This window comes from Microcaecilia unicolor, chromosome 1 (assembly GCF_901765095.1).
Source record: "Microcaecilia unicolor chromosome 1, aMicUni1.1, whole genome shotgun sequence".
NCBI classification, from domain to species: Eukaryota; Metazoa; Chordata; class Amphibia; order Gymnophiona; family Siphonopidae; genus Microcaecilia; species Microcaecilia unicolor.
The window spans coordinates 51,067,523-51,092,637 of record NC_044031.1 but is presented as its reverse complement, the minus strand read 5'-3'; the positions used below and the strand labels follow the sequence as shown (position 1 = coordinate 51,092,637).

The 25,115-nt window shown below is 41.8% G+C and overlaps 1 protein-coding gene across 2 annotated transcripts in view; it reads right to left on the bottom strand.

Annotated features, from left to right (window-relative positions):
• The window catches only part of PTH1R (parathyroid hormone 1 receptor), a 436,123-nt gene that overhangs the window by 209,978 nt on the left and 201,030 nt on the right, over positions 1 to 25,115 (bottom strand). For both annotated transcript variants that reach the window (XM_030197196.1, XM_030197205.1), the window contains one exon: positions 19,783 to 19,888. In XM_030197196.1, coding sequence (XP_030053056.1) covers positions 19,783 to 19,888 — 106 coding nt within the window. The remainder of the gene's footprint in view (positions 1 to 19,782; positions 19,889 to 25,115) is intronic.

The following is a 25,115-nucleotide window of genomic DNA, read 5'->3' as shown; positions in this document are numbered from 1 at the left end:
CGCGCGGTATCCGGTTACTACCGGGTTAGCATGGGAGCCCTTACCGCCACCTCAATGGGTGGCGGTAAGGGCTCCTCTCCAAAAATGGCTTCAAGGCAATTGTTTCACTTGCTGCATGGCCATTTCCTCAAAAAAAAAAAGAAAGACCTACCTTTTACCTTCTGCGGTAAAAGGGGGCCTCGGCGCATATCAAAAACATGCACCGAAATGGCCTCATGGCAACTGCAGACTTATCACACAACCATTTCTTTTTTCAGCCTTTTTACCCTCTGTGGAAAAAGGGGCCTTGGCACACAGCAAAAACATGAATCATGATGGGGAGAGAACATATCTACAGATCATCCTCAAGCTCTAGGCTCAGAAGACTGGCATGCAGCCTCTACTTCCATTACCATTCCTGGCCTCTGCCTACATGATACTCCAGAGTGGCACTAATAGAGAGAACAATTTAATACGTTTTTCCTAATGGCAAATTTAATTTAATATAAAATTTATAAACTGCCAAATCAGTTCAAAAGTTGTTTATTATGATTATAGCCTGCCATTTCCCTCAGTCATAAAGGGTTACAACAATACATACATGATAAGTTTAAAACAATCATAATAAAATTATCTTTTTTTTCTCCATGATATTTTATTCGTTTTAATATAATGTTAATATTACAGAACCATAAAGAAAACGGTAAACAAAGTTATTACATTTGAAAAAGAGTGTGCCAAAAGAGTATATAAATATAATAATTATCAACTATTCAGTCTCAACAGCAATAGAGGCTAAATAAGAAGCAACTGGAGTCCATAAGATATTTGTCTTAATTATTGAACCTGTAAAACTCGCTGAAGCCAAGTCAAGTTTGTGATAAAACAAAACAGATTGCCACATAAAGAGGGGCATTTTCGGTATGAAGTTTAAATCCAACTTTGGATGTTTTGGTCAAAACGCCCTAAATTCAAGTGAATATAGCGATTTTCGAAACCGAAAAATGTTTACCTTTTTGTTTTGAAAATAGCCATTTGCTAGATGCAGCTATCTTTTTGGACCATTTTTGGGGAAAAAAAAAGTTCACGTGAAAAATGCACAAAATCAAGCCATTGGAATGTAGGAGGAGCCAGCATTCTTGGTAGACTGGCCACACAGACATCTCAGAAGAGCACCCTAAGGGGAACTGCAGTGAGCTTCACATAAAAGATACCAGGTTAACATCTCACCATTACCCCCTTATATTGTATGGTGAGCCCTCCAAAACCCTCCAAAAACTAGTGTACCCAACTGTACACCATTACAATAAACCTTATTGCTGCAGGTGTCACCTATATGTGGGTACAGTTGGTTTTAGGTGGGTTTTGTAAGGCTCACACTTTCCACCACAAGTGTAACAGTTAGAGTGGGATATGGGCCTGGGTCCCCCTCTCTACAGTGCACTACACCAACCACTAGGCTACTCCAGGGACCTGCTTGCTGTTCTCATAGGACTGGCTATAACATCTGAATCTGTCATAGAGACTGGTATGTACTGTTTCTTTCACATCTTTGGGGAGTGGGCGGGGATCAGTGATCACTGGAGGAGTAAAAGGGGATCATCCCTTAATCTCACCAATGGTCATCTGGTCATTTATAGAACCTTTTTCTGACTTAGGGCCCTGTTAACTAAGGCGAGTTAGCATTTTTAATGTGTAAGCACCTAGAAGGATGTGGTAGGCATGTACATGGTTAACGCATGCTAAAAATGCTAACACACCTATAATGTGGCTTAGTAAGCAGGGTCCAGAAGAAAATCGTCCAAGTGTTTGGAATGCCCAAATCCCACCCCAACACACCCCTAACATGCCCCCTTGTGATTTGAACACACTACCAATGAACTGTATAGCAAAACATTTACAAAATGTGTTTTGAAAATAACAATTTGAATGTTTTGGCAAACAAAACATTCAAATGCCACTTTCAACTTATTTTCGAAAGAGAAGGACGCCCATCTTTTGACACAAATCGGAAGATGGGCGTCCTTCTCACAGGGTCGTCCAAATCGGTATAATCAAAAGCCTATTTTGGACGTCCCTAACTGCTTTCCGTCGCAGGGATGGCCAAAGTTCACGGGGGCGTGTTGGAGGTGTAGTGAAGGCGGGACTTGGGTGTGCCTAACCCATGGACGTCCTCAGCATAGCGAAGGGGGGACTTGGGCGTGCCTAACCCATGGACGTCCTCGACCCATAATGGAAAAAAAAGCCATCCCTGATGAGCACTTGGACGACTTTACCTGGTCCTGTTTTTCCTTTCGACCAAGGCACAAAAAGGTGCCAGAACTGACCACCGGAGAGAATCGGGGATCACCTCCCCTTACTCCCCCAGTGCTCACTAACCCCCTCCCACCCTCAAAAAAATCTTTCAAAATATTTTGTGCCAGCCTCTATGCCAGCCTCAAATGTCATACTCAGATCCATCACAACATATGCAGGTCCCTGGAGCAGTTTTAGTGGGTGCAGTGCACTTGAGGTAGGCAGACCCAGGCCCATTGCCCCCACCTGTTACACTTGTGGTGGTAAATGTGAGCCCTCCAAAACCCACCAGAAACCCACTGTACCCACATCTAGGTGCCCCCCTTCACCTGTAAGGACTATGGTAGTGGTATACAGTTGTGGGGAGTGGGTTGGGGGGATTTGGGGGGCTCAGCACCCAAGGTAAGGGAGCTATGTACCTGGGAGCAATTTATGAAGTCCACTGCAGTGCCCCCTAGGGTGCCCGGTTGGTGTCCTGTCATGTCAAGGGGACCAGTGCACTACGAATGCTGGCTCCTCCCACGACCAAAGGGCTTGCATTTTGTCATTTCTGAGATGGGCGTCCTTGGTTTCCATTATCGCCGAAAATCAGAAACGACCAAGTCTAGGGACGACCATCTCTAAGGACGACCTAAATTTCAAGATTTGGGCGTCCCCCGACTGTATTATCGAAATGAAAGATGGACGTCCATCTTTTTCGATAATACGGGTTTCCCAGCCCTCCAGCAGGACATTTTGCGAGGACGTCCTCAACAAAACTTGGGCGTCCCTTTCGATTATGCCCCTCTTTGTGTCACTTTCTGAATGTTTTTCTCTTTTGACAATGAGCCCCAAAATTACATAAAATAAAAATAAATGTATTTAAAATATAAAACAACCAATTTACCATTGTTCAGTAATTGAGAGCAGTGTGTTCATACTGCTTTTACACTCTGATTACCCATCCATCTTTCCTTGCTTCTCACCCCAGCTCCACTCCTACATTTCCTTGTGAGATTGTCCTGGGAATGTCAGTTATATATTCTGATTTTTTGCATCATTTCCTCATTTCTGATCTGAAGAAGGTATTGTCTTTGAAAGCTAATTTAAAAATGCATCAAGTTAGTCCAATATAAAGGTATCATCTTATTTTCTTTTCTTTGTTTTATTTCTGTTTATTACCTTTAAAGTGGACTAACACGGATACCATACAACTTTATCCATCCATACTTTTATAAAATTGATGAAATAAATATGTTTTAAGATGTTTTCTAAATTCTGAAATATTGTATATTTGATACAGACTCAGTAGAAACACATTCCATAATACCAGTGCAACCACAGAGAAAATCTGTTCCCGGGTCACAGCCACAACAACATTAGATACTTCATGGTTAAGAGACATCCACCAACAGCAGGATTTTGAAATTGGATGTGATAAGCTATAGGTAACCAATGCAAAGTACACAAAAGGGGAGTTGCTGTCTCTGATTTTTTTCTTATCAAAATTATGGGTCAATTTGGAGTGGTCACCCCCTCCCCCGGTGGACTGTTGCTCTAAGCCTTTTATTTCCTTGCCCCCGCCATGTGGAACAGCCTTTTGTTAGACATCTGGGCTGAGTTATCTTTTTCTAAATTTAAGGTTGCCATCAACACTTGGGGGTATGTTTAGTAAGGCGCGTTAGCATTTTTAACACGCCTATAAAGTTAAGGCGCATTAAACGCTAATGTGCCAATACATTCCTATGAGCGCATTAGAGTTTGACCCGCATTAGCGTTTAACGCACATTAAAAATGCTAACATGCCTACAGCTCACCTCTGTAAACACAGGCGTTGGCTCTTCTGATTGGTCTTCAATGGTCAGTAGATTAAGCACCAGTTCCAACCCCCAACCTTACGTTCCAACTCTGTGCTCTATCTCCCTCCTCTTTCAACTTTGACTTACTCTGATCAGTTTCAGGTTGATTGAATATCTGTTTCCTTTACTTTCCCATCAATATATTGTAGCTCCTTTCTATATGATTTTTAGTCTTTAAACTGCTTAGTTTTGTTTCAGGTTATAGAGGTATAGCAAGTTTGAATAAGGAATATAAGGAGAAACAGAAGAGGAAAATGTTCAGTGGGTTCTGAGAATTGGGGAGAAGGAAACTCATTCACGGGCATGATGTATAGATGACTTCTCACCACAAGTATGTCTTCCAATCTCAATCCCAACAATCTACCAGGAAACCAATCACTCAAGTAACTGTGGCTCAAAATATGGCTTAGTAAGGTGAATTAAAGGATATAAAGAAATCCAAAGAAAATATAGGGAATCCAAATGGCAAATGCAAAAATAGACATGTGGCTGAAAAATGTTCTATTTAAAAGTAGTTCCAACCTCATGAGCCAAACTGGAGACCGTTCACTTTTGCCTTCAAACTTCCTTTCCATGTCTGCAAGTTCTTTCTTTTCTAAAAGAAGCCCACAAGAAATAGGGGTGGGGGAAGTAAGTGGAGCCTGTATCATACAGTATTAGGATGCACAAGCCATCCACTACCAGGTGAAAGGGACTGCACTTGAAGAGGTAATAAACCTTATCTTTCTTGAATTTACTAAAATAAAAGAAAATGGTGTACCTCAGATTGCATGACCTCTTTCCCCTGATTGTTTCTTAATGCATAGTAAATATACACTAACGCATGATTTTCGGACATCTGCTGAAACCAGAAGAAAATGCATATTGGCTAACTTTACCCACAGCAAACAGGGAAACAAGCACATTGAATAAGCATGGAAAACTGTTTTGAAATTGGGCTTATGAGTTTGCATTCTGCATTTCATCAGTAATTTCATGGAAGGATAGCAGAACGAGCACAGTTCTAGTTAAACTTCAGTGAGGGATGACTCAGCTCAACTATCTGGTCTTTGTCATTTGAAACATAAACTGAGGATTATAGCATGTTACAGCAAGTTGCATTTTAATGATGATGTAATGATAAAATTCGCCGATGCCACTGGCAAAACATCTGGTCTGAAATGTCCCTCACCATTCATCCAGTTAATGGAGAGAGAGAGAGAGAGAGAGAGAGACAGCTGTATGGCAGGTGTTGCAAGTATTACAATTAGATTTGTCTGAAAAATATAATTTGCTTTTAGGAAGCACAGACACATACTTCTAAGCAATCCCATCCATGTGGAATAGTCTCCACCAGTATGCATTAATATAAATCCTAGGTTTTCAGCACACATTGTGAAAAATATATTTAAAAATTTGTTATTCAGGATACAGAACTATAGTAAAATTACAGGATTGTATAATGTGTGCCAGTCATAATCCCAATTCCCTTCCCAAAAAATTGCACTTAGACAATATTTATGGAGAAACGAGACTGCAGCTTTATTAAATTTTATTCAAAGACGACGTACTAAATTAATCTCATGCCCATTCAGGAAACATATAAATATATTGTGGAATGCTCTTTCCCAGATAATGAAAGTGTGGCCTTAATTAGTCTCCTTCCTAAGCCTGGTAAACTAAGGGACTCACCTGGTTCTTATCAGCCAATTTAATTGCTAAATATAGATTTGAAATTGTTTTCCCGTATATTGGTGGATTAATTGGCAAGGTATCTTCCTCACTTAGTGGGCTTAGAGCAGGTGGGGTTCGTCAAGGGAAGCCAATTGCTAGTGAATGTCAGGCATTTGTTATTGGCTATGTCTCTGTGTAGGAGTCGTAACGAAGCAGCCTTGCTAGTGATAAAGTAGGATGGCCAGTGCTTTCTTATGTGGGTCTTCAGGGATGGGTCTATCAGGCTAACAGGCTCTGTATATGGGACCCAGTGCATCCCTTTTGATTAATGTGGTTCATATACCACCCTGTTCGATTAGTTGTGGTACATGCCAGGGTTGCACCCTCTCTCCCTTGCTTTTTGTGTTGTCTCTAGAACCTTTGTTTTGTCATATCCAGATATCTCTGGGGATTGCTGGCGTGCAGGTAGGCCCTAGTGTCATTTAAGTACTAGCTTTTGCTGATGACCTCTTGTTGGTCTTAACTAATCTTCCCCATTTGCTCCATGAATTGCTGCATGTCATTCACACTTATGGCATTCTATTGGGCTTTCCTCTCAATTTGTCTAAATCTCAAGCTTTTGCATTGTCTGAGTACCTACAAAATTCTTGGCCTGGCTTCTTCCTCCTCACCTGGGCTATAGGGACCCTAAAATACCTGGGTGCACGGATTCCTGTTAAAAAAGGTTCCAGAGGTGATCCAGGAAATTATAGAACAGTGAGCCTGATGTTGGTGCCAGGCAAAATGGTAGAGACTTATAAAGAACAAAATTTCAGAGCATATTCAAAAGCATGGATTAATGAGACAAATTTGTATATTAAATCAAATTCAGGGAAAGAGTAAACAAGTGACTTCACGTCTACCCATTCCACTCCACTCATTATTTTATAGACCTCTATCATATCTCCCCTCAGCTGTCTTTTCTGAAAGCTGAAGAGCCTTAGTCGCTTCAGCCTTTCTTCACAAGCAAGTTGTCCTATCTCCTTTATCATTTTTGATGCTCCTCTCTGTACCTTTCCTAATTCCACTATATGTTTTTTGAGATGTGGTGACCAGAATTGCACACCGTATTCAAGGTGCGGTCACACCAACAAAGGCATTATAATATCCTCATTTTCGTTTTCCATTCTTTTTCTAATAATACCTAACATTCTATTTGCTTTCTTTGCCGCTGCTGCACACTGAACAGAGGGTTTCAACGTATCTTTAACAATGACACCTAGATCCTGAAAACCTGACTGGCAAGCGGGCTCATTTTCGAAAGAGAAGGAGGCCCATCTTTCAACACAAATCGGAAGATGGACGTCCTTCTCACAGGGTTGTCCAAATCGGTATAATTGAAAGCCGATTTTGGACATTCCTGACTACTTTCCATCGCAGGGATGGCCAAAGTTCAAGAGGGCATATCGGAGGCATAGCAGAGGTGGGACTTGGGCATGCCTAACACTAGGACATCCTCGACCCATAATGGAAAAAAAAGGACGTCCCTGACGAGCACGTGGATGACTTTACCTGGTCGTGTTTTTCTCATGACCAAGGCACAAAAAGGTGCCCGAAATGACCAGATGACCACCAGAGGGAATCGGGGATGACCTCCCATTACTCCCCCAGTGGTCACTAACCCCCTCCCACCCTCAAAAATTATTTTTCAAAATATTTTTTGCCAGCCTCAGATGTCATACTCAGGTTCACCACAGCAGTATGCAAGTCCCTGGATCAGTTTTAGTGGGTGAAGTGCACTTCAGGCAGGTGGACCCAGGCCCATACCCCCCTATCTGATACGTTTGTGGAGGAAACAGCAAGCCCTCCAAAACTCACCAGAAACCCACTGTACCCACATCTAGGTGCCCCCTTCGCTTGTAAGGACTATGGTAGTGGTGTACAGTTGTGGGTAGTGGGTTTTGGGGGGCTCAGCACCCAAGGTAAGGGAGCTATGTACCTGGGAGCAATTTCTGAAGTCCACTGCAATGCTTCCTAGGGTGCCTGTTTGGTGTCCTGACAAGTCAGGGGGACCAGTGCACTAGAAATGCTGGCTCCTCCCACGACCAAAGGGCTTGCATTTGGTCATTTCTGAGATGGACGTCCTTGGTTTCCATTATCGCCGAAAATCAGAAACGACCAAGTCTAGGGATAACCATCTCTAAGGACGACCAAAATTTCAAGATTTGGATGTCCCTGACTGTATTATCGAAATGAAAGATGGACGTCCATCTTGTTTCGATAATACGGGTTTTCTCGCCCCTTCATCGTGACGTTTTGCGAGGTCATCCTCATCAAACCTGGACGTCCATTTCAATTATGCCCCTCAAGGTGTGTCCTGAGGACTGGGCTGAGAATCCCTGATCTAGAACAAAGGCATCAGATTCTCATTAGCAGACAGTTTATGACTGAAACATTACAGTAACCAGTTGTTTAAATTAAACATGAATATGTGAAATAATGGCAGGTCTATCGAAGGGAGAAGTTGAGAGAGAGAGAGGAGACACAATAGGGAGAATTTTATTTATTTATTTATTTATGTATTACATTTGTTTCCCACATTCCCACCTATTTGCAGGCTCAATGTGGCCTACATAGTACCGAAGAGTCAATCGCCAGGTCCGGTAGAGGAACAAATACAATTAGGTGTTAGGGTCGAATAAGGTAAGTTTCAGGAACGTTAGGGGTCAAAGATAGGGAGGGGTAAATAGTGTCCAGTATGATCTTTGGTTTTGCTGTGTTGCTGAGTTGAGGCATTTATGTTGGGTCGGTGGGGGTGAGTCTTAACGAACAGGTAGGTCTTTAGTGATTTCCTGAAGTTTAGATGGTCATAGATTGTTTTCACTCATAGAATGTTCACTCAGTATCCAGATCTGTGTCCTAGAGAAGGGGAACTGGAGAGTTTGCAGTCAACATGTGAAAGGTACAATATGTGAGCAACGTCTTAAAAATCAGCAAAGCCTGCAAATAAAATTTCTCTCTCTACCCAAAACGTATCCTATGGCCAGTAGTAAATTGATCAAAATAGAAGCAACTTTTCTGCCCGACTACATGATGCAAAATGCACAGTCATTACTTTTCATTGTTACTGAAAATGATTACTGGAAAAGAAAAAGACTACCCCCTTCCCCCCTTGCCATGATCATAAAGAAACTACAATCTGCAATGGTACTTGTGACCCCGGGGTCTCTGAGTGCCCTAGAAAGTGTCAAAGTAGTAGTGCAGCTATGCTGTTCTAACATGCAGAGCTACCACTGCAACAAGTTTGTGGTCCTTGTGATCATTCACAAGATATTCTTGGTGGTTCAATACTGTGGAAGAACAGCTTTTAGACTATTTGTTCTGGAAAAAGACCCCTGAGGCAGGCTTTTTAAGCTGAAACATGGTCCCATATCGGGTCCATTTGTTCATCAATAAAACCACACCATTATGACTCTTCTCTCGTCTGTGTGCTTGTGTTGGCAGACTCATCCATTGGCCTTACTGTTTGACTGTTTCTACAGACTCCGTAAGGTTCCCTTTGTTCCTTCAACTTGTTGGTTTTCTTTTATTCTGAGCTACCAATGGGCCAGCTCCAGGATCAAAGGATAATGAAGTAGCAATTATGCAGCCGGCTTCTTAGAATGGATGGCCAGGTAAAGAGCTAGAGGGTTACCAGAAGAAACAAAATGGAGAGTTTTGGAGGGAAAAGTTTCCTTTCCATCTTTCGGCCATGTTGAAAACAAGGAAGTAGAGCTCCAGTAAGTGCTTGGTAGCTCTCGGTGTATGTTTATAGAATTGCCTTGTGTGCTTTATTAAGTTTTACATATTGTAAATACTTTGATATTGTTCTAGAAGTCAGGAAAGCAAATGCCCCAAACTATACTAAAGTAAAGCTGCTGGTGCACAGGCAAAAGAGAGCCTGGAAAATTAATTTCAACAATGAAAAATACATCAATGCTGTTGTTGACAGGAAAGACCACAAACCTGTACTTTTTGACAGAGAAATAGAAGGTTCTTTTCACCATATGCATCATTCTAAGTTTTTCGTGTACTTTTTACATCACATTACTGCTAAGAGAACAAATAGCCCATGCAGAGGAATAATCATAGATTCAGGATATTGAAATTCAGATTTGACTGAAACATGCTGGTTGAAAACTGGATAGCGGTTTGTTTCATGGCGTGCAGGATTTAGATTGTTACAGTGGAAGAAAACAAAACACACAAAACAATTTTCTGGTTCACGAACACTGGGTTCCTTTTATTAAGGCTTCCTAAAGATTAACGTGTGCTAAATGATAGGATACCCATAGGAATATAATGGGCATCTTATCATTTAGCACATGCTAATCATTAGCATGTGCTAAATCCATTTGCACACCTTAGGGGAAAACTAACCTATTGTGTTTCCTGCAATAGAAACAATATCACCTTTCACTGCCAAAGTGATCTTTAGCTATAATTTTTTTTTTATTTCAAAAGCTGAGGTCAGTGAGATATGAACATTTTTCTAATTCAAGTTCCCTGGAGTAAAGGTGTGGTGGTCTGACGGTTTTTAATTTTGGAAGCAATGCATAAAATAATAATTAAAAATGCACGCAAAAAACCCCCAGATAAAAGAGATAGCTTTGATGTTTACTTGAAAGACATTTAAATACCCCAGAAACACAGTGAGAAAAATCAATGTTTAAATACACCTTGAAATATGTATGGATAGAAATGGCATGTGTAAAGAGGAAAATGATAGTGATAGGACCATCCACCTAACCAGAATGAACAGACATATGCAGACATGTTAGCAGAAAACAGGGAGGCTAACAAACTGGGGAACATCATAAATAATGGGTGATTTCAATTACCCTAATGTATAACATCAGGGCATGCAGGGGAAGTAAAGTTAGAACATAAGCCTTGTCATACTGGGACAGAGCAAACATCTATCAAGCCCAGTATCCTGTTTCCAGCAATGGCCAATCCAGGTTAAAAGTACCTGGCAATATACCAAAAGAGTAAAACAGATTTTATGCTGCACAACATTTAAAAAAAGTGGATTTTCCCCAAATCCATCTTAATAATGGCTTATGGATTTTTCTTTTAGGAAATCCAAACCTTTTTAAACCCTACTAAAATAACTGATTTTACTACATTCTCTTGTAATGAATTCCAAAGTTTAATTACACATTGAGTGAAGAATAACCATATTGTGTCAAACCAATGGTCCACCTAGCCCAGTATCCTGCTTCCTCTATCCACATGTTTATTCACCCCTTGAAAGAAATGTACCAGATTGGTGAGGCAAAATTTCCTTTGACTGAGGGGCTCATTTTCAAAGCACTTAGACTTACAAAGTTCCATAGTTACTTTGTAAGTCTACGTGCTTTGAAATACACCTCCATATCTATGTTGACTTTGTTTCAATAATCCATGCCTAAGTATATGTTCAGTAATTTTGTTCTTTATGATAGTGTCTACCATTTTGCCTGGCACTTATATCAGGCTCACTGGTCTCTAATTCCTTGGGTCACCTGTGAAACCCTTTTTAAAAACTGGTGTTACATTTGCCACCTTCCAATCTTCTGGTACCATGCTTGATTTTAAAGATAAATTACATATCATTTATTTGGAATTTGATATACCGCCTTTAACCAACAGGCAGAGCAAGGAGGTTTACAATATAATAAAAAGGAACTACAATATTTTGACAGGAAAGGTAATCAAACACACAGACAAAGTCAAGCGTTCCACTAAAGATGAACAAAACAACTTCTCTCACATAAATGCTGATACCCGACATGCCAACTCAATCAGCCAGTATATGCCTACTCAAATAGCCAGGTCTTTAGCATGGCTTTCAATGTTTTTAATTTTGTTTCACTGGGTAAAAACAGAGGCAAGGCATTCCAGAGATGAGGGACTGAAAAAAAGAATGCACAGCAATGAGTTGACTCCAGTTGGGCAAATCGGAGTCCTGGTAGAACCATAAGATGATCATTTATAGAGTATAATACCCATGGTGAAGAATGTGGAATGGTCAATGAGCCAGGTATGATGGTGGACCCTGTCAAAAAGCCTTGAAACCTAACAATAATGCTTTAAACTGAATGTGATATTGAATGGGCAACCAATGGTGCTCCTGTAGAGCAGATGAGACATGATCATATTTTTATAAACAACAAAGTAAGTGAATAGCTGTATTTTGAAGCATTGGAGCTGACTCTGTGGGTGCTGTGGGTGCTTGACACCCCCAATATTAAGAAAATTCATTGTATGTGTCCAGGGAGGGGTTATTTCCATTGGGCTTAGCACCCCCAATAATTTTGAAAAGATGGCTCCTATGTTTTGAAGTGTTTGAAGCCTAGTAAGCAAAGTTGTTGTGATCCCTAAATAGATAATATTACAGTAATCCATGCAAGTCATGAAAAGAGATAGGAGAAGAGAATGAAATGTGTTATGATTAAAGAATGAACAGACCAATCTAAGTTGATGCAAAAGAAAAAATTTGAGAATTGGGATTTTCATAAAGCAGAAACCTGTGGTTCAAAAGAAAGGCCAGAGTCCTAAAGGCCACCTAAATACCTGAAACTTGGAACTGGAGATATTGAAAAACCAAACAATAGATTCGAGGAAGTGGGAGCAATGTGATGGCCAGTCAGCAAACAGGCCACCGTCTTGTCACAGTTTAACAAAAGACAATGATCCTTGAGCCATTGAGAAATAACTTGCAGGCTTTGTTGAACAGGTAACAGGCTAATGGTAGAGGGACTGACCTTAAATAACAGTAAAATATCATCTGCATAGACATGGAAGGAAATACATGATTCTTGAATGAGGGTAGCAAGAGGACTGAGAAAAATATTGAATAGGAGTGGAGAAAGTATAGAGCCTTATGGGACACTGCATGTTTAAGATTTAACCGAAGAGGTAGAGTGATCATTAGTGACACAGAAAGAACGACCTGAAACCACTGAAGAACAGTACCAGTAGTCCCTAGCTATGAAAGCTGTAAGAGTAAAACAGAATGGTCTACTAAAACGAAAGCTGCAGAAAGGTCAAAATAGCTAAGGTGAAACAGTGACTATCTAGATTGGGTACTTTACTTCAGACAGAAGCTATAATGGTCTCCATACTGCAAGCAGCCCTAAAGCCTGATTGACAAGGATGTAATACCAGTTTTTGTTCATCAAATTGACTTAGCTATAAGTAAACAATCTTCTCAACTACTTTTGAAATAAAACATAAATTGGATACCAGCCTATAATTAACAGGGAGAGAAAGGTCTACAGTGGGTTTCTTCAAGATAGATCTTACAGATGTTATTTTCCAATCAGAAAGAATAGAACCACAGCTTAGACTAAAGTTTTCAGTGGACAATAATGGAGAAGATAGATGTAAATTTGGCAACTTTATCCAAGTTGAAGGAAGTGGATCTAGTGAACAAGAGGTGGTTCTCATGGAGTTAAGCACGTTACCCAGTGAAAACGATGTTTGCAGTTGAATGTGTCCCATGGTGAAATTGACCTGGGAACTAACTCAGATTGGTCAGGGTTATGTTGTGATAGAACTAGGAGAGAAGAAAAATTAGAGAAAGAACCCCATAGTTGTTGAGTCTTATCATTAAAGAAATCAGCCAGAGAATTTGAGGGAATATTAATATAATTTTAGTTAGTCAAGTTTTTATATACTAGAGATCCAAAAATAAAATGGAGTTCTCATGATGGATTAGAGGATTTAATAATTCTAGCTAAGAAAAAGGCTTGTTTAGCCATCCGGAATGGCAAATATTTAAATCATTTTTTTTTTAGTTCTATCTGGTACAGGCAATTTGTTACTCTTTAATTTATTAAACTGCACTATTATGTTTTCCAGGTTTACAGAGATTTGATTTAGTACCTCCAACTCATCACCATTGAATACCATTTCTGGTACTGGTATCTTGCCCACTGAAGCAAAGAATTCATTTAGTCTCTCTACAATGATCTTGTCTTTCCTGAGTGCTGCTTTTATCCCTCGACCATCTAGCAGTCCAACTGTTTTTTTTTTTATCAGCTTCTTGCTTCTAATATACCTAAAAAAGGTTTTATTATGTTTTTTCTTGATATTGTATAACAGCATGATATCAACAAGCGATGAAGGATGTTCTTTTAGCTCTAATAGCTTCCTTCACTTCACTTTTTAACCATGCAGTCTGTTTGGCCTTATTTCTACCTTTTTAAATAAGTGGAATATTTTTGATCTGGGCTTCAAGGATGGCATTTTTGAAAAACATCCACACCTGATGCAAATTTTTTACCTTTGCAGCTGCTCCTCCTATAAGTTTCTTTCTTTTTTTTTTTTTTTAATCATTCTCCTCATTTTATCATAGTCTCCTTTGAAAGTTAAATGCTACCATATTGGATTTCCTATGTGTACTAACTCCAATTATTATATTAAATCTGATCACTGTTATCAAAAAGCCCTAGCACTGTTATCTCCTGCACCAGATAATGTACTTCAGTAAGAACTAGGTCTAGAATTGCTCCCCCTCTTGGTTCCTGTGCAACCCATGGATTAATTCCACAAGAGGACTTTTAACACACATTGAACGGGGTTTATATGTGAAAAAATCCTTTATAAATTTACTCCATAAACCCTCTCTCGTACTCTGTCTCTCTCTCTCTCAAACCCTCTCTTGCTCTCTCTCTCTCTCGCACTCTCTCTCTCTCTGTCCTACACTATGAGCTGGGAATCTCTTAGCCACAGCACAGGAGCTGGTGGCATCCCAACCATAAGGCTAATAGCAATGAATTCAGTGAAAACATATTAAAAAATAAGACTGGTTAGAAGGGTCCTGAGAACTGTGTTGAAAACCAATGTTTGCACTGCTCTTCTCTCATCACCCTTTTTTTCATTTGAATATGCATCCATAAAATGCAGCAAGGCTATTTCTTGGTATTATATTAAAAACTGAAATCATCATAGGATTATCACATATTTTAAGCATCAGAATTAACAATAAACCCCCCAGGTTGCAAAATGAAGTTGCCTCTTTGCATGTGTTGTGCCTTTAAATTCTGTCCAAACTTTTAAATGAAAACATAAACACAATGCTCATTAAGCACTGCTAAAACTGGGTAGAAGACAGCCAAGAACGAATGCTTTAGATAATTTTGGTCAACCACTGAAATGGGCATCTGTGATCAATAGAGAACATGAATGATGAAGATGAAATTAAACCCATTTGCAACACATCTGTATGCCACTGGAATGCAATTTCTACTGTGATTTTTAAAAATATATATAAAGAACACCCTTGAAGGGCACTGAAATACTAGGACTGAAAACAATTACAATGAGTTCTATATCATAAATATAGAGTTTTTAAATCATAAAGGGCAAAGATAGAGAGAGAGAGATTCAGATTTTGGATCCCTGCCTTAATTGTATTACAGAAGCTGGCATCATTCATAGGAAACCCCAGATATCAGCTGCCCCCCTTTCCCAGCCCCCCATTGGTCATGCACATTGTAATTGATGGTCGGCAGTCAATCAAAGGAAGGGAGTTAAAGCAGCAAGGAGTCAGACTTTCTTGCTCTTCTGAGGTGGTGATTTGGTTTTCTGTAGTTGTGATATCTTGGGAAAGTGTGTGTATGTGTGTGTGTGGGGGGGGGGGGGGGGGAGTTGCCGATTGTGCTTAATTTGGTTTTGTTTTGGGTCTTTATGTGGCAGGGAGAGTGGACAATGCAGCCTTGGAATCTGTATCATTTTAATATTTTGTTGGAATCTGAAACTGTCTTTAGGGGTCCTTTTACTAAGGTACACCGAAAAGTGGCCTGTGCTGGTATAGACATGTATATTGGACACACACAGGTCCATTTTTCAGTGCACCTGCAAAAAAGGCCTCTTTCTTTTGGCGAGCGTCCATTTTGGGCCTGAGACCTTACCACCACCCATTCACTTAGCGGTAAGGTCTCACGTGTTAGCCAGGTGGTAATCATCAGTGTGCGTACAATGTCGATTACCGCCCAGTTAGCGCTACATGCCAGAAAATAAAACATATTTTCCAGCTCACATACTGGACATGCATAAAAAAATGAAATTACTGCCCACGCCTCGCGGTAGCTGGGTGGTAGTTCCAAATCGGCACGCATTGGATACACATAGAGGGGCATAATTGAAAGGGACACCCAAGTTTTGCTGAGGACGTCCTTGCAAAACGTCCCGGTGGATGGGCGGGGAAACCCGTATTATCGAAACAAGATGGACGTCCATCTTTCGTTTCGATAATACGGTCCGGGACTCCCAAATCTTGACATATAGGTCGTCCCTAGTGAAATGTATTAAGTTATGTCCAATAAAAAAGGTATCATCTTATTTTCTTTTCCATGTTTTATTTTGTTTTATTTCTATTGATTATCTTTCCCCCCTGGAAATGGCATATGCTCGGAATGGAACTACCTCTGGCATCTGCGTTGGGCTTGCGGTAGTCACAAATAAAATAAATTTTGCGTTCGGTAAGCCCACGTTGGCTTATTGACACATGTAAAAGACCCCCTTATACAGGGCCACCGAGGGGGGGGGACGGGGGGACAAAAGTCCCTGGACCCGGGCCTCCGGGGGGGGGGGGCCCGACACCGCCGCAGTCCATCGCTCCTGCCCGCCCTCCGTCGCTCCCGGAACTAACCTTAAGTGCCTCCTTTCACCTTCGCAGCAAGCAGCAGCAGGGCAGGCCACTCCTTCCTTCCCGCCTGATGCAACGTCCGCGAGGGCGGGGCACGGAAGGAAGGAGAGGTCTGCCCTGCTGCTGCTTGCTGCGAAGGTGAAAGGACGGAGGCGCTTAAGGTTAGTTCAGAGGGCCCAGCAGCGGGTGGAGGGGGGGCCCGGCGACCTCGGGTGGGGGGCCCGGGTCCGGCCTTGTCCCGGGCCTGGCCCCGGCTCTCGGCAGCCCTGTCCTTATATTCTTATGTTTTTAGCAGAGTTTGATGTGGGTTTGGGGTCATCTCCACAATTGGATACTAAGGAGCAGGTTGCTTGAGTTCAGATGGGTGGTTGTAGTCAGTCATTTAGTAGGAATGGATATATTTTTTAGCACATTGGATCTACTGGGGATTCATGTCCTTTTGAAGTTGAAGTGTGAGATTTTGCACGGGAAGTATGTGGATATTACATCGGTGGTTAAAAAGCTGATATTGACGCAATTTCAGTTGTGTTTTGCTTCTAGGGTCATCCCAACGGGGGGAGTTTTTTATTAGACAGTAATCATTCTAGAGTGATTTTGCATGGGCATCATTTGAATAGGATTCCTCTACAAGCGAAAGGGGATTTGAAACTGTGGAAGGACTTTTTGCAACATATTAATGGTTTTGCAGTTTGGCAAGCTGCTCTGATTTCTAATACTGATCTAAAGTTATTTTCAGACGCCTTTTGGTGGCCTGAGTTTTGGGATTTATTTTGCAAGCTTTTGGTATGCTGAGCCTAAGCCATCTTGGTTTCAGAAGGGCTGGACGTGGCAGTTATTTAATTGTTTCCTATTTGGCTGGATTTTATTTCTGGGTTGAGGAATAGGTTGCATGGTCATTTTCTGAAACAACATTGCAATTAATCCACCAGTCTGTACATTGTCCATTGGCAGCAGAATTCTCGCATTTGAATGTTACATTAACTGCTTGCCATATTCCTGGCATTAACAACTACGTGGCAAATGTTTTATTTCATTTCCAGTGATCCCATTTTTAGTTGCTTCTCTCAGAGCAGACAAAGTTCCTAAAAATATGCCAGATCAGTTTTGGAACTTCATTCCACTCTAGTTCAGGGTATGTTATCTTTGGGATCGATATTTAGCTTGGTATAAGAGGGCAGGACAGCCTTCTGCCTGTTTAAACCATGCTCAACTGGGCAGCTACCAGTATTCAATGGTACTTAACTAGGCAGTGCCAGGTCAGTCCACGGGTGGAGTCAGGGCAGTCCTGGAAATTATATGAGTACTGAAGATATTCAGTGCCAATGCCCATATACCACACTGGGCAAGTAGGACTGCATAAATAGCAGTCCTACTTGCCCACATAGGTATGCCAATATGGCACTGCATATTGGCTGGACCTGTATAATTTCCAGGCATCACCATAGACCTGGATATTTAGGACTAAATTCATTAAATGACACCCAAATTTGGGTAACAACAAAAATTTTTGCTCAGCGTTATTCTCTAAATGGCGCTCTGAGTTGGATTGTTGCCCAACTTTTAGGCAAGAGTGTTTACACCAATTGAACCCTGGTGTAAATCCCAAACATAAATTACGCGCAGATCCCTCAAATTCAATAATAGTGAGCACATCTGTAGTGAACACCCTTGACCCACCCATGCTCCTCCCATGGACACACCCCCATTGCAGTTGCAGGCTAAGGGGTCCTTTTACTAAGGTTCGCTGAAAAATGGGCTGCTGTAGTGTAGGCCCGTGTTGTGGACCCACGCAGATCCATTTTTCAATGCACCTGTAAAAATGCCTTTTTAAAATTTTGACTGAAAATGGACGTGTGGCAGAATGAAAATTGATGTGTGTCCATTTTGGGTCTGAGATCTTACCACCGGCCATTGACTTGGTGGTAAGATCTCATGATTTAACCGGGCAGTAAGGGTCAATGCGCATCAAATGCCTTTTACCGCCCGATAGTGCTGCACGCCAGAAAAGAAAAATTATTTGCTGGCGCGCATAGTGGACACACGCCAAAAATGAAATTACTGCTTGGCACACACGGTAGCCAAGCGGTAACTCAGAATTGGCATGCGTTGGGCTCGCATAGGCTCTAGCGCAGCTTAGTAAAAGGACCCTTAAATGATTTGTGCGTGTATTTTTATGCATGTAAATCCAAATTGTTGCCAATTAGCATCAATAATTGATTGTTAACACCCAATTATTGGCACTAATAGGCTTGCTACTCAATTAAAATGTGTGCACATTTTTATTTGACATTCATAGAATTTCCCTGTAAATGTCAGTGCTCAGACATGCCCCGACACTGAATATTTGTGTCTATTTTAGCTAGCAGTAGTCAGTATTTATAAAAATGCTCACTGCCGTCGGATGAATATCAGGGATTTCTTCTTTATTCAGCAATACTGGGCAGTCTTACATTAGCGTTTGGAGGAGATTTGGGGAGACTACTGATGCCTCACAATGGGGTCCTTTTACTAAGGTGCGCTGAAAAATAGCCTGCACTGGTATAGATGCATATATTGGATTTGCGCAGGTCCATTTTTCAGTGCACCTGCAAAAAAAAATCCCTTTTTTTCTGAAAATGGACATGCGGCAAAATAAAAATCAGTGCGCATCCATTTTGGCCCTGAAATCTTACCATTAACCTTAGCAGTATGGTCTCATGTATTAATCGGGCGGTAATCGTCAGCACGCATACACTGTCGATTACTGCTCGTTTTCGGTAGAAAATAGAAATTATTTTCTGCTGTGTGTATTGGACGTGCAGAGAAATTAGAATTACTGCCAGGGGTATGCAGTAGCCGGGCGGTAGTTATAATTTCACGCACATTGCACGTGCGTAGGCACCTACGTGTCTTACTAAAAGTGCCCCAATGCTTCTTGGTGGCTCCGATGCAACTCAGAAATTCTTGCGTATTTTTCAGACTCATCAAAATCAAGCAAGGACCTGCGGCATTAAGGCATGAGCATTTTACCAGCTCTTTGGCAGGTGTAAGTGCTCATATACCTGGTTGTGCTAGTTTTCTATATAGGAAAGTAAGCATCAACTTCATTTTATAGAATAGGCTTCTACCAGGTGCTATCCAGGTACCTAACTGTAGGTGCCCTGTTAATGCTGCCACTGAAAGGACTTGGCCAACCTTTCCGATTAGTGATTACACCTGTGGTCCACTTCAGTATCTGATCGACCACTTAATAAACCATTTAAGTATACGTTAGAAATATATTTCTTCAAGCTGATTTTCCAATCCTTCTATTATGAATATAATAACCAACATTCTAGGTTTACAGAGGGTTTGTTGAGCTTCTTCACAAGATGCACTCACCATGTGCCCCCGGCACTACAGACTTCAGACGTCTCTCGCACATTGATCTGGCATGGAACAAAATGACAATCTGCTCCTCCTTTGTGATAACATCATCAGCATCCACCTTGAGGAAAGAGAGAGAACAGGCAGTGAGAACCTAACCACAACTACTCAAACTTCATATTCACAAACAAGTATTAGATTATGCCAAGGTCAATTGCATATAGGGGTGAATTCTATATATGGCGCCAAAAAATCAGTGCCAAGAAAAGCGCTGAAAACTGTGCTTTAAAGTTAGGGGTGGTTTATAGAATAGCACTTATGCCCGGGAATCATGGTTAACTTAGGTGCCAGCCATTTGCACCAACTGAAATGTGATGCAAATGTGGCACATACCCCCCTCATTCTATAACAATGTGCATAAATGTTAACAATGCCCATGTTCTGCCCATGACCCTCCCATTTCCATGCTCCCTTTTGAACTCACATGTAAAATGTAGGCACTGATCCCGTGTTTAAATTTCCGTGCATATATTTCAATTAAATCTAATTAGTGCAAATAATTGGTTGTTCAACCAATTATCAGCGCTAATTAGCTTCTTATTCAATTAAATTGACAACCAAGCAGCAGCAGCGATCCAAGGAAGGACAAACACAGCAAGGGCACTGTTTACTAAGACGCGCTAGTGTTTTTAGTACAGACTCATTTTTAGTGCGTGCTAATGATAGAGGCACCCATATATTCCTATGGGTGTCTCTAGTGTTAGCCGTGCTAATAACATTAGTGTGTCTATAGTGCAGCTTAGTAAACAGGGCCCCCCAAGAGTTTATCCAAATGTCAACTTTATTGGAAACAGGACCCAACCGTTTCCAGAATACATTGACAGATTCAAAGCATGTACTGAAATACCTGCATAGAAAAAGCTCTGGTCCAGTTCAAAAAGTCAGTAACCACCAAATCTCCAGCCCAAATTCAAAAAGCACAGTTTCCATTATTTATTTATTAGGATTTATTTACCGCCATTTTGAAGGAATTCACTCAAGCCAATAGACAATTACAGCAGTAAAAATATTCAAATAACAATACAAAGTATGGCATAGTATACTACTTACAGTGTCAACACAATATGCAATAGAACATTTTAATTGGCAGTGTAGGTATAAGTAAAGATGAAACTTATAGATAGGTAAGAGAGTAAGAGGCGTTAGAAAATAAGGTGACTAATTTAAAGAAAGGTACACATGAGGTCAGAGAGATGGTTATATATTATCTCAGCTATTATCTCAGCTAGAGTAGGAGACGAGGATAAACATATCCTGCTGCAGTATGTGCAGCCCTTGTCACTCCTTGTGTGTATGATTGAGACTAACAAGTTAGTTACTTCTTCTATTAAAGGCCTGGTTGATGAGTCAAGCTTTCACCTGCTTCTTGAAGTAGAGATAGTCTTGTGTTAAGTGGAGCCTTTCAAGAAGTGCATTCCAGAGTGTGGCAGCTACTCCAGAGAAGGCTCGCTTGCGGGTATCACATCATGTAATGTCTTTTGGAGAGGGTGTGGTTCGTGATAATCCTTGGTAGGACCTTAGTGTCCTTGGCGGTGTGTGGAGGATCAGGTACTTGGGGCCTTTCTCTTTCAGGGTCTTGAAGATCAGGCATAGTGTTTTAAATTTAGCCCTGTATTGTACTGGTAGCCAGTGAAGTTTTGCAAAAATGGTGTGATGTGGTCACATTGCTTGCAACCTTCTATTAGTCTTGCTGCAACATTCTGAATCAATTGGAGCTGTTGCAGGCCTTTTGTAGTTAGACCATTGTAGAGTGCATTACAGTAATACAGTCTTGATGTTCTCATGGCATGCACAACTGGGATAAGATTTACCTTCTCAATGTAAGGAGAGAGGCAGCGTAGCTGTCGCAAATAGTAGAAGCAGCTCTTAAAGGTTGCTTGGATTTGATGAATCAAAGTAAGTGTTGAATCTAACTGTATTCCAAGGTTCCTGACTTGTGATTTGAGGGGGGAGTTCGTACTTCCCAAAAGAGAATTTGATGTCAGCTATGTATCCACTTGTGTTAGGGACCCAAAGAAGCTCAGTTTTACTTAGATTTAGGCAAAGTTTGTTAAATTGATGTTAGACAGGTAATCAGTTTATTCAAGGCTGTAGGTAAGTCAGGTTCAATGGGTATGAATAGCTGCACTTCATCCGCATAGATGTAGAACCATTGACCGAATCAGCTCAGCTAGTGGCTTGAGGTAGATATTGAACAGAATAGGTGACAGTATCGATCTTTGTGGTACCCCGCAGGTCAGTGTCCATGGTGGTGATGAGTTGCTGCCAAACATTATGGATTGTTGCCTGTCTGATAGTTAGGATCTGAACCAGGCAAGTACTGTTCTATTGATACCTGTTTCCAGTGCTTTTTTTGTAGAAAAAAAGGTGCCGGTACTCATTGTGGGCGGGGTCACCACACATGGCACCGCCCCTATTATAGCCACACCCACATTAGTCACACCCCTTATACCAGCCATGGCGCATATAAACAGACATCATTGAAAATATAAAACTAGTATAGGAGAAAAAATAATGTGATTTATTTTCATTATAAATAATTTCTGTAAGCTGTTACAGCTCCAGTATACCCAGTGCAAAATAAGACAAATTCCAAACACTAAAATGAAAATAAAATGATTTTTTCTACCTTTGTTGTCTGGTGACTTTGTTTTTCTATCCATATTAGTCCCAGTCTCTGATTCTGCTCCTATCTGTTCTCTTAACTCCATTTCCAGGGCTTCCTTTCCATTTATTTCTTTACTTTCTTCCTTTCTTCTTCTTTTGTTGCCCTGCATCCATAAGTAAAAGCTGGGTCCTCCTCCATGGAATTGAATGGAGGAGGTATAACATGGATCCAGCTTTTGCCTATTTTCTCCATCCATGTGCAGTTTTTCTCCTCTTCCCTTTCCCTCAGCTCCATCCATGTGCATCTTCTTTTTTCTTTCCTCCCCTCCATTCATGTCCAGCACTTCTCCTCTCTCCTCCCCTCTATCCATGTCCAGCATTTCTCATCTCTCTTCCCTCCTCTGTATCCATATAAAGCAATAATTCTCTCTCCCCTCTCCTCCATCCAAGTCAGCATTTCTCCTCTCTCCTAGCCAACTCCTCCATCCATCCATGTCCAGCAATTCTCCTCTATCTCCTGCTCTCCTCTCCATCCATTTCTAGCATTTCTCCTCTCTCCCCTCTCATCCATGTCCAGCAATTCTCTCTTCCCTGTCCTCCCCTCCCCATCCAGCGATTCTCCTCTCTCCCCTCCATGTCCAGCAATTCTCTCTTCCCTGCCCTCCCATCCCATGTCCAGCAATTCTCTCTCCCCTGCCCTTCCCTCCCATCCCATGTCCAGCAATTCTCTCTCCCTTGCCCTTCCCTCCCATGTCCAGCAATTCTCTCTTCCCTGCCCTTCCCATGTCCAGCAATTCTCTCTCCTCTGCCCTTCCCTCCCATCCCATGTCCAGCAATTCTCTCTCCCCTGTCCTCCCCTCCCATTATTTCCAGCGATTCTCCACCTCTCCCCTGCCCTCCCATCGACGTGCAGCGATTTTTCCGTCCCTCCCCTGCCCTCACCTCTCCCATATCCAGCGATTCTTCGTCCCCCAGCGTCCTCCTTCACTGCCTGCCAGCCAGCGTCGGAGTCAGAAGCGAACGGTGCAGGCAGCGATTGGCTGGCAGCGTCGTAGCTTCCCTCTGCAAGTCCCGCCTACAACTTCCTGTTTACGCATAGGCGGGACTTGCAGAGGGAAGCTACGACGCTGCCAGCCAATCGCTGCCTGCACCGTTCGCTTCTGACTCCGACGCTGGCTGGCAGGCAGTGAAGGAGGACGCTGGGGGACGAAGAATCGCTGGATATGGGAGAGGTGAGGGCAGGGGAGGGACGGAAAAATCGCTGCACGTCGATGGGAGGGCAGGAGAGAGGCGGAGAATCGCTGGAAATAATGGGAGGGGAGGGGAGGAGGAGAAAAAGGTGCCGGTACGCCGTACCGTTGCGTACCGGCACAAAAAAAGCACTGCCTGTTTCTGTCAGTCGTGCTAGCATAATATCATGATCCACAGTGTCAAAAGCTGCTGAGAAATCTAGCAGTACAAACACTGAGGTGAATCCCCTGTCTCGGTTTCTAAGAAGATAATCTAGTAGGGATATGAGGACCGTTTCTGTTCCACAACCAGGTCTGAATCCAGATTGACATGGATTTAGCAAGTTTCTCTCTTCTAGTCAATCATTGAGTTGAACACAGACTGTTTGTTCTTTAGGTTTCCCTAGAAATGGGATGTTGGATACTGGCTGGTAACATTCAAGTTTGTCCTGGTCAAGGTTGTATTTCTTTAGCAAAGGGTGAACCACTGCCCTTTTTAATGCTGTTGGTAGTTGCCCATTAGAAAGTGAGGCGTTCACAATTTTTGTGGCGCCTTCTATGAGGCCCATACTTGCCTGTTGCACTATCTTTGATGGGCAGAGGTAGAGGGAGCAGGTAGTTGGCAAAGTATGCAGCAAAATCAATGCAGTTCAGTTTAGACTAGGGAGGGCTGGTTCTGTTGTGGGGGTTGCAGTAGGCTGTTTAATATACTGAAGAACTGCTTGGTTGAATGGACAGCCTGTGCAACGCATTGAGAGAAATATTGGTGGTAACCTTTTAAAGCTGACATTTGGATAAACTCTTGCTGTGTTTGTCCTTCCTTGGATCACTGCTGCTGTTTGGTTCTACTGCAGTAGACGGTCTCCTTTTTGTTTCTGATTCAATTAAGTTGTGCAGATAAATTGGGTGCATGCCCAAATTTGTGTGTGCAATTTTTAGTGACATTTATAGAATTTGGAGTAAAGGGATAGGGGGCTAATGTGGCAGTATACATTTTCCATCTTTTAGGGCTGCAAATGGCTCAGGGGTTCAGAATATCCCTAATCAATATGCATGGATATGTCTGTGTGCAGCGGGGATACTGTGCAAATCTATACCATGCCATGCATATTGATTAGGGATAACCTGAAAACCTGACCGAAATTCCAACCATGAAAGACATTCTGAGGTCCTTTTACTAAGCTGCGGCAAAAAGTTGCCTGCAGTAGTGTTTTTGGTGCAAGTCAGGCCAGTTTTTACTGCGTCTAGGAAAAGGGGCTTTTTTTTTTCAATGGGTGGGGAAAAGAGCCTGCAGTAAAACTGAAACCAGTGCGTGCCTATTTACGGCCTGAGCCCTTAATGCCACCCATTGATCTTGCGGTAATAGCTCACGTGCTACATGCGTGGTGACTGGTCGGTGTGTGCCAACTGCCGATTAACTCAGAAACACGGCGCTCAGTAGGAAATAAACAA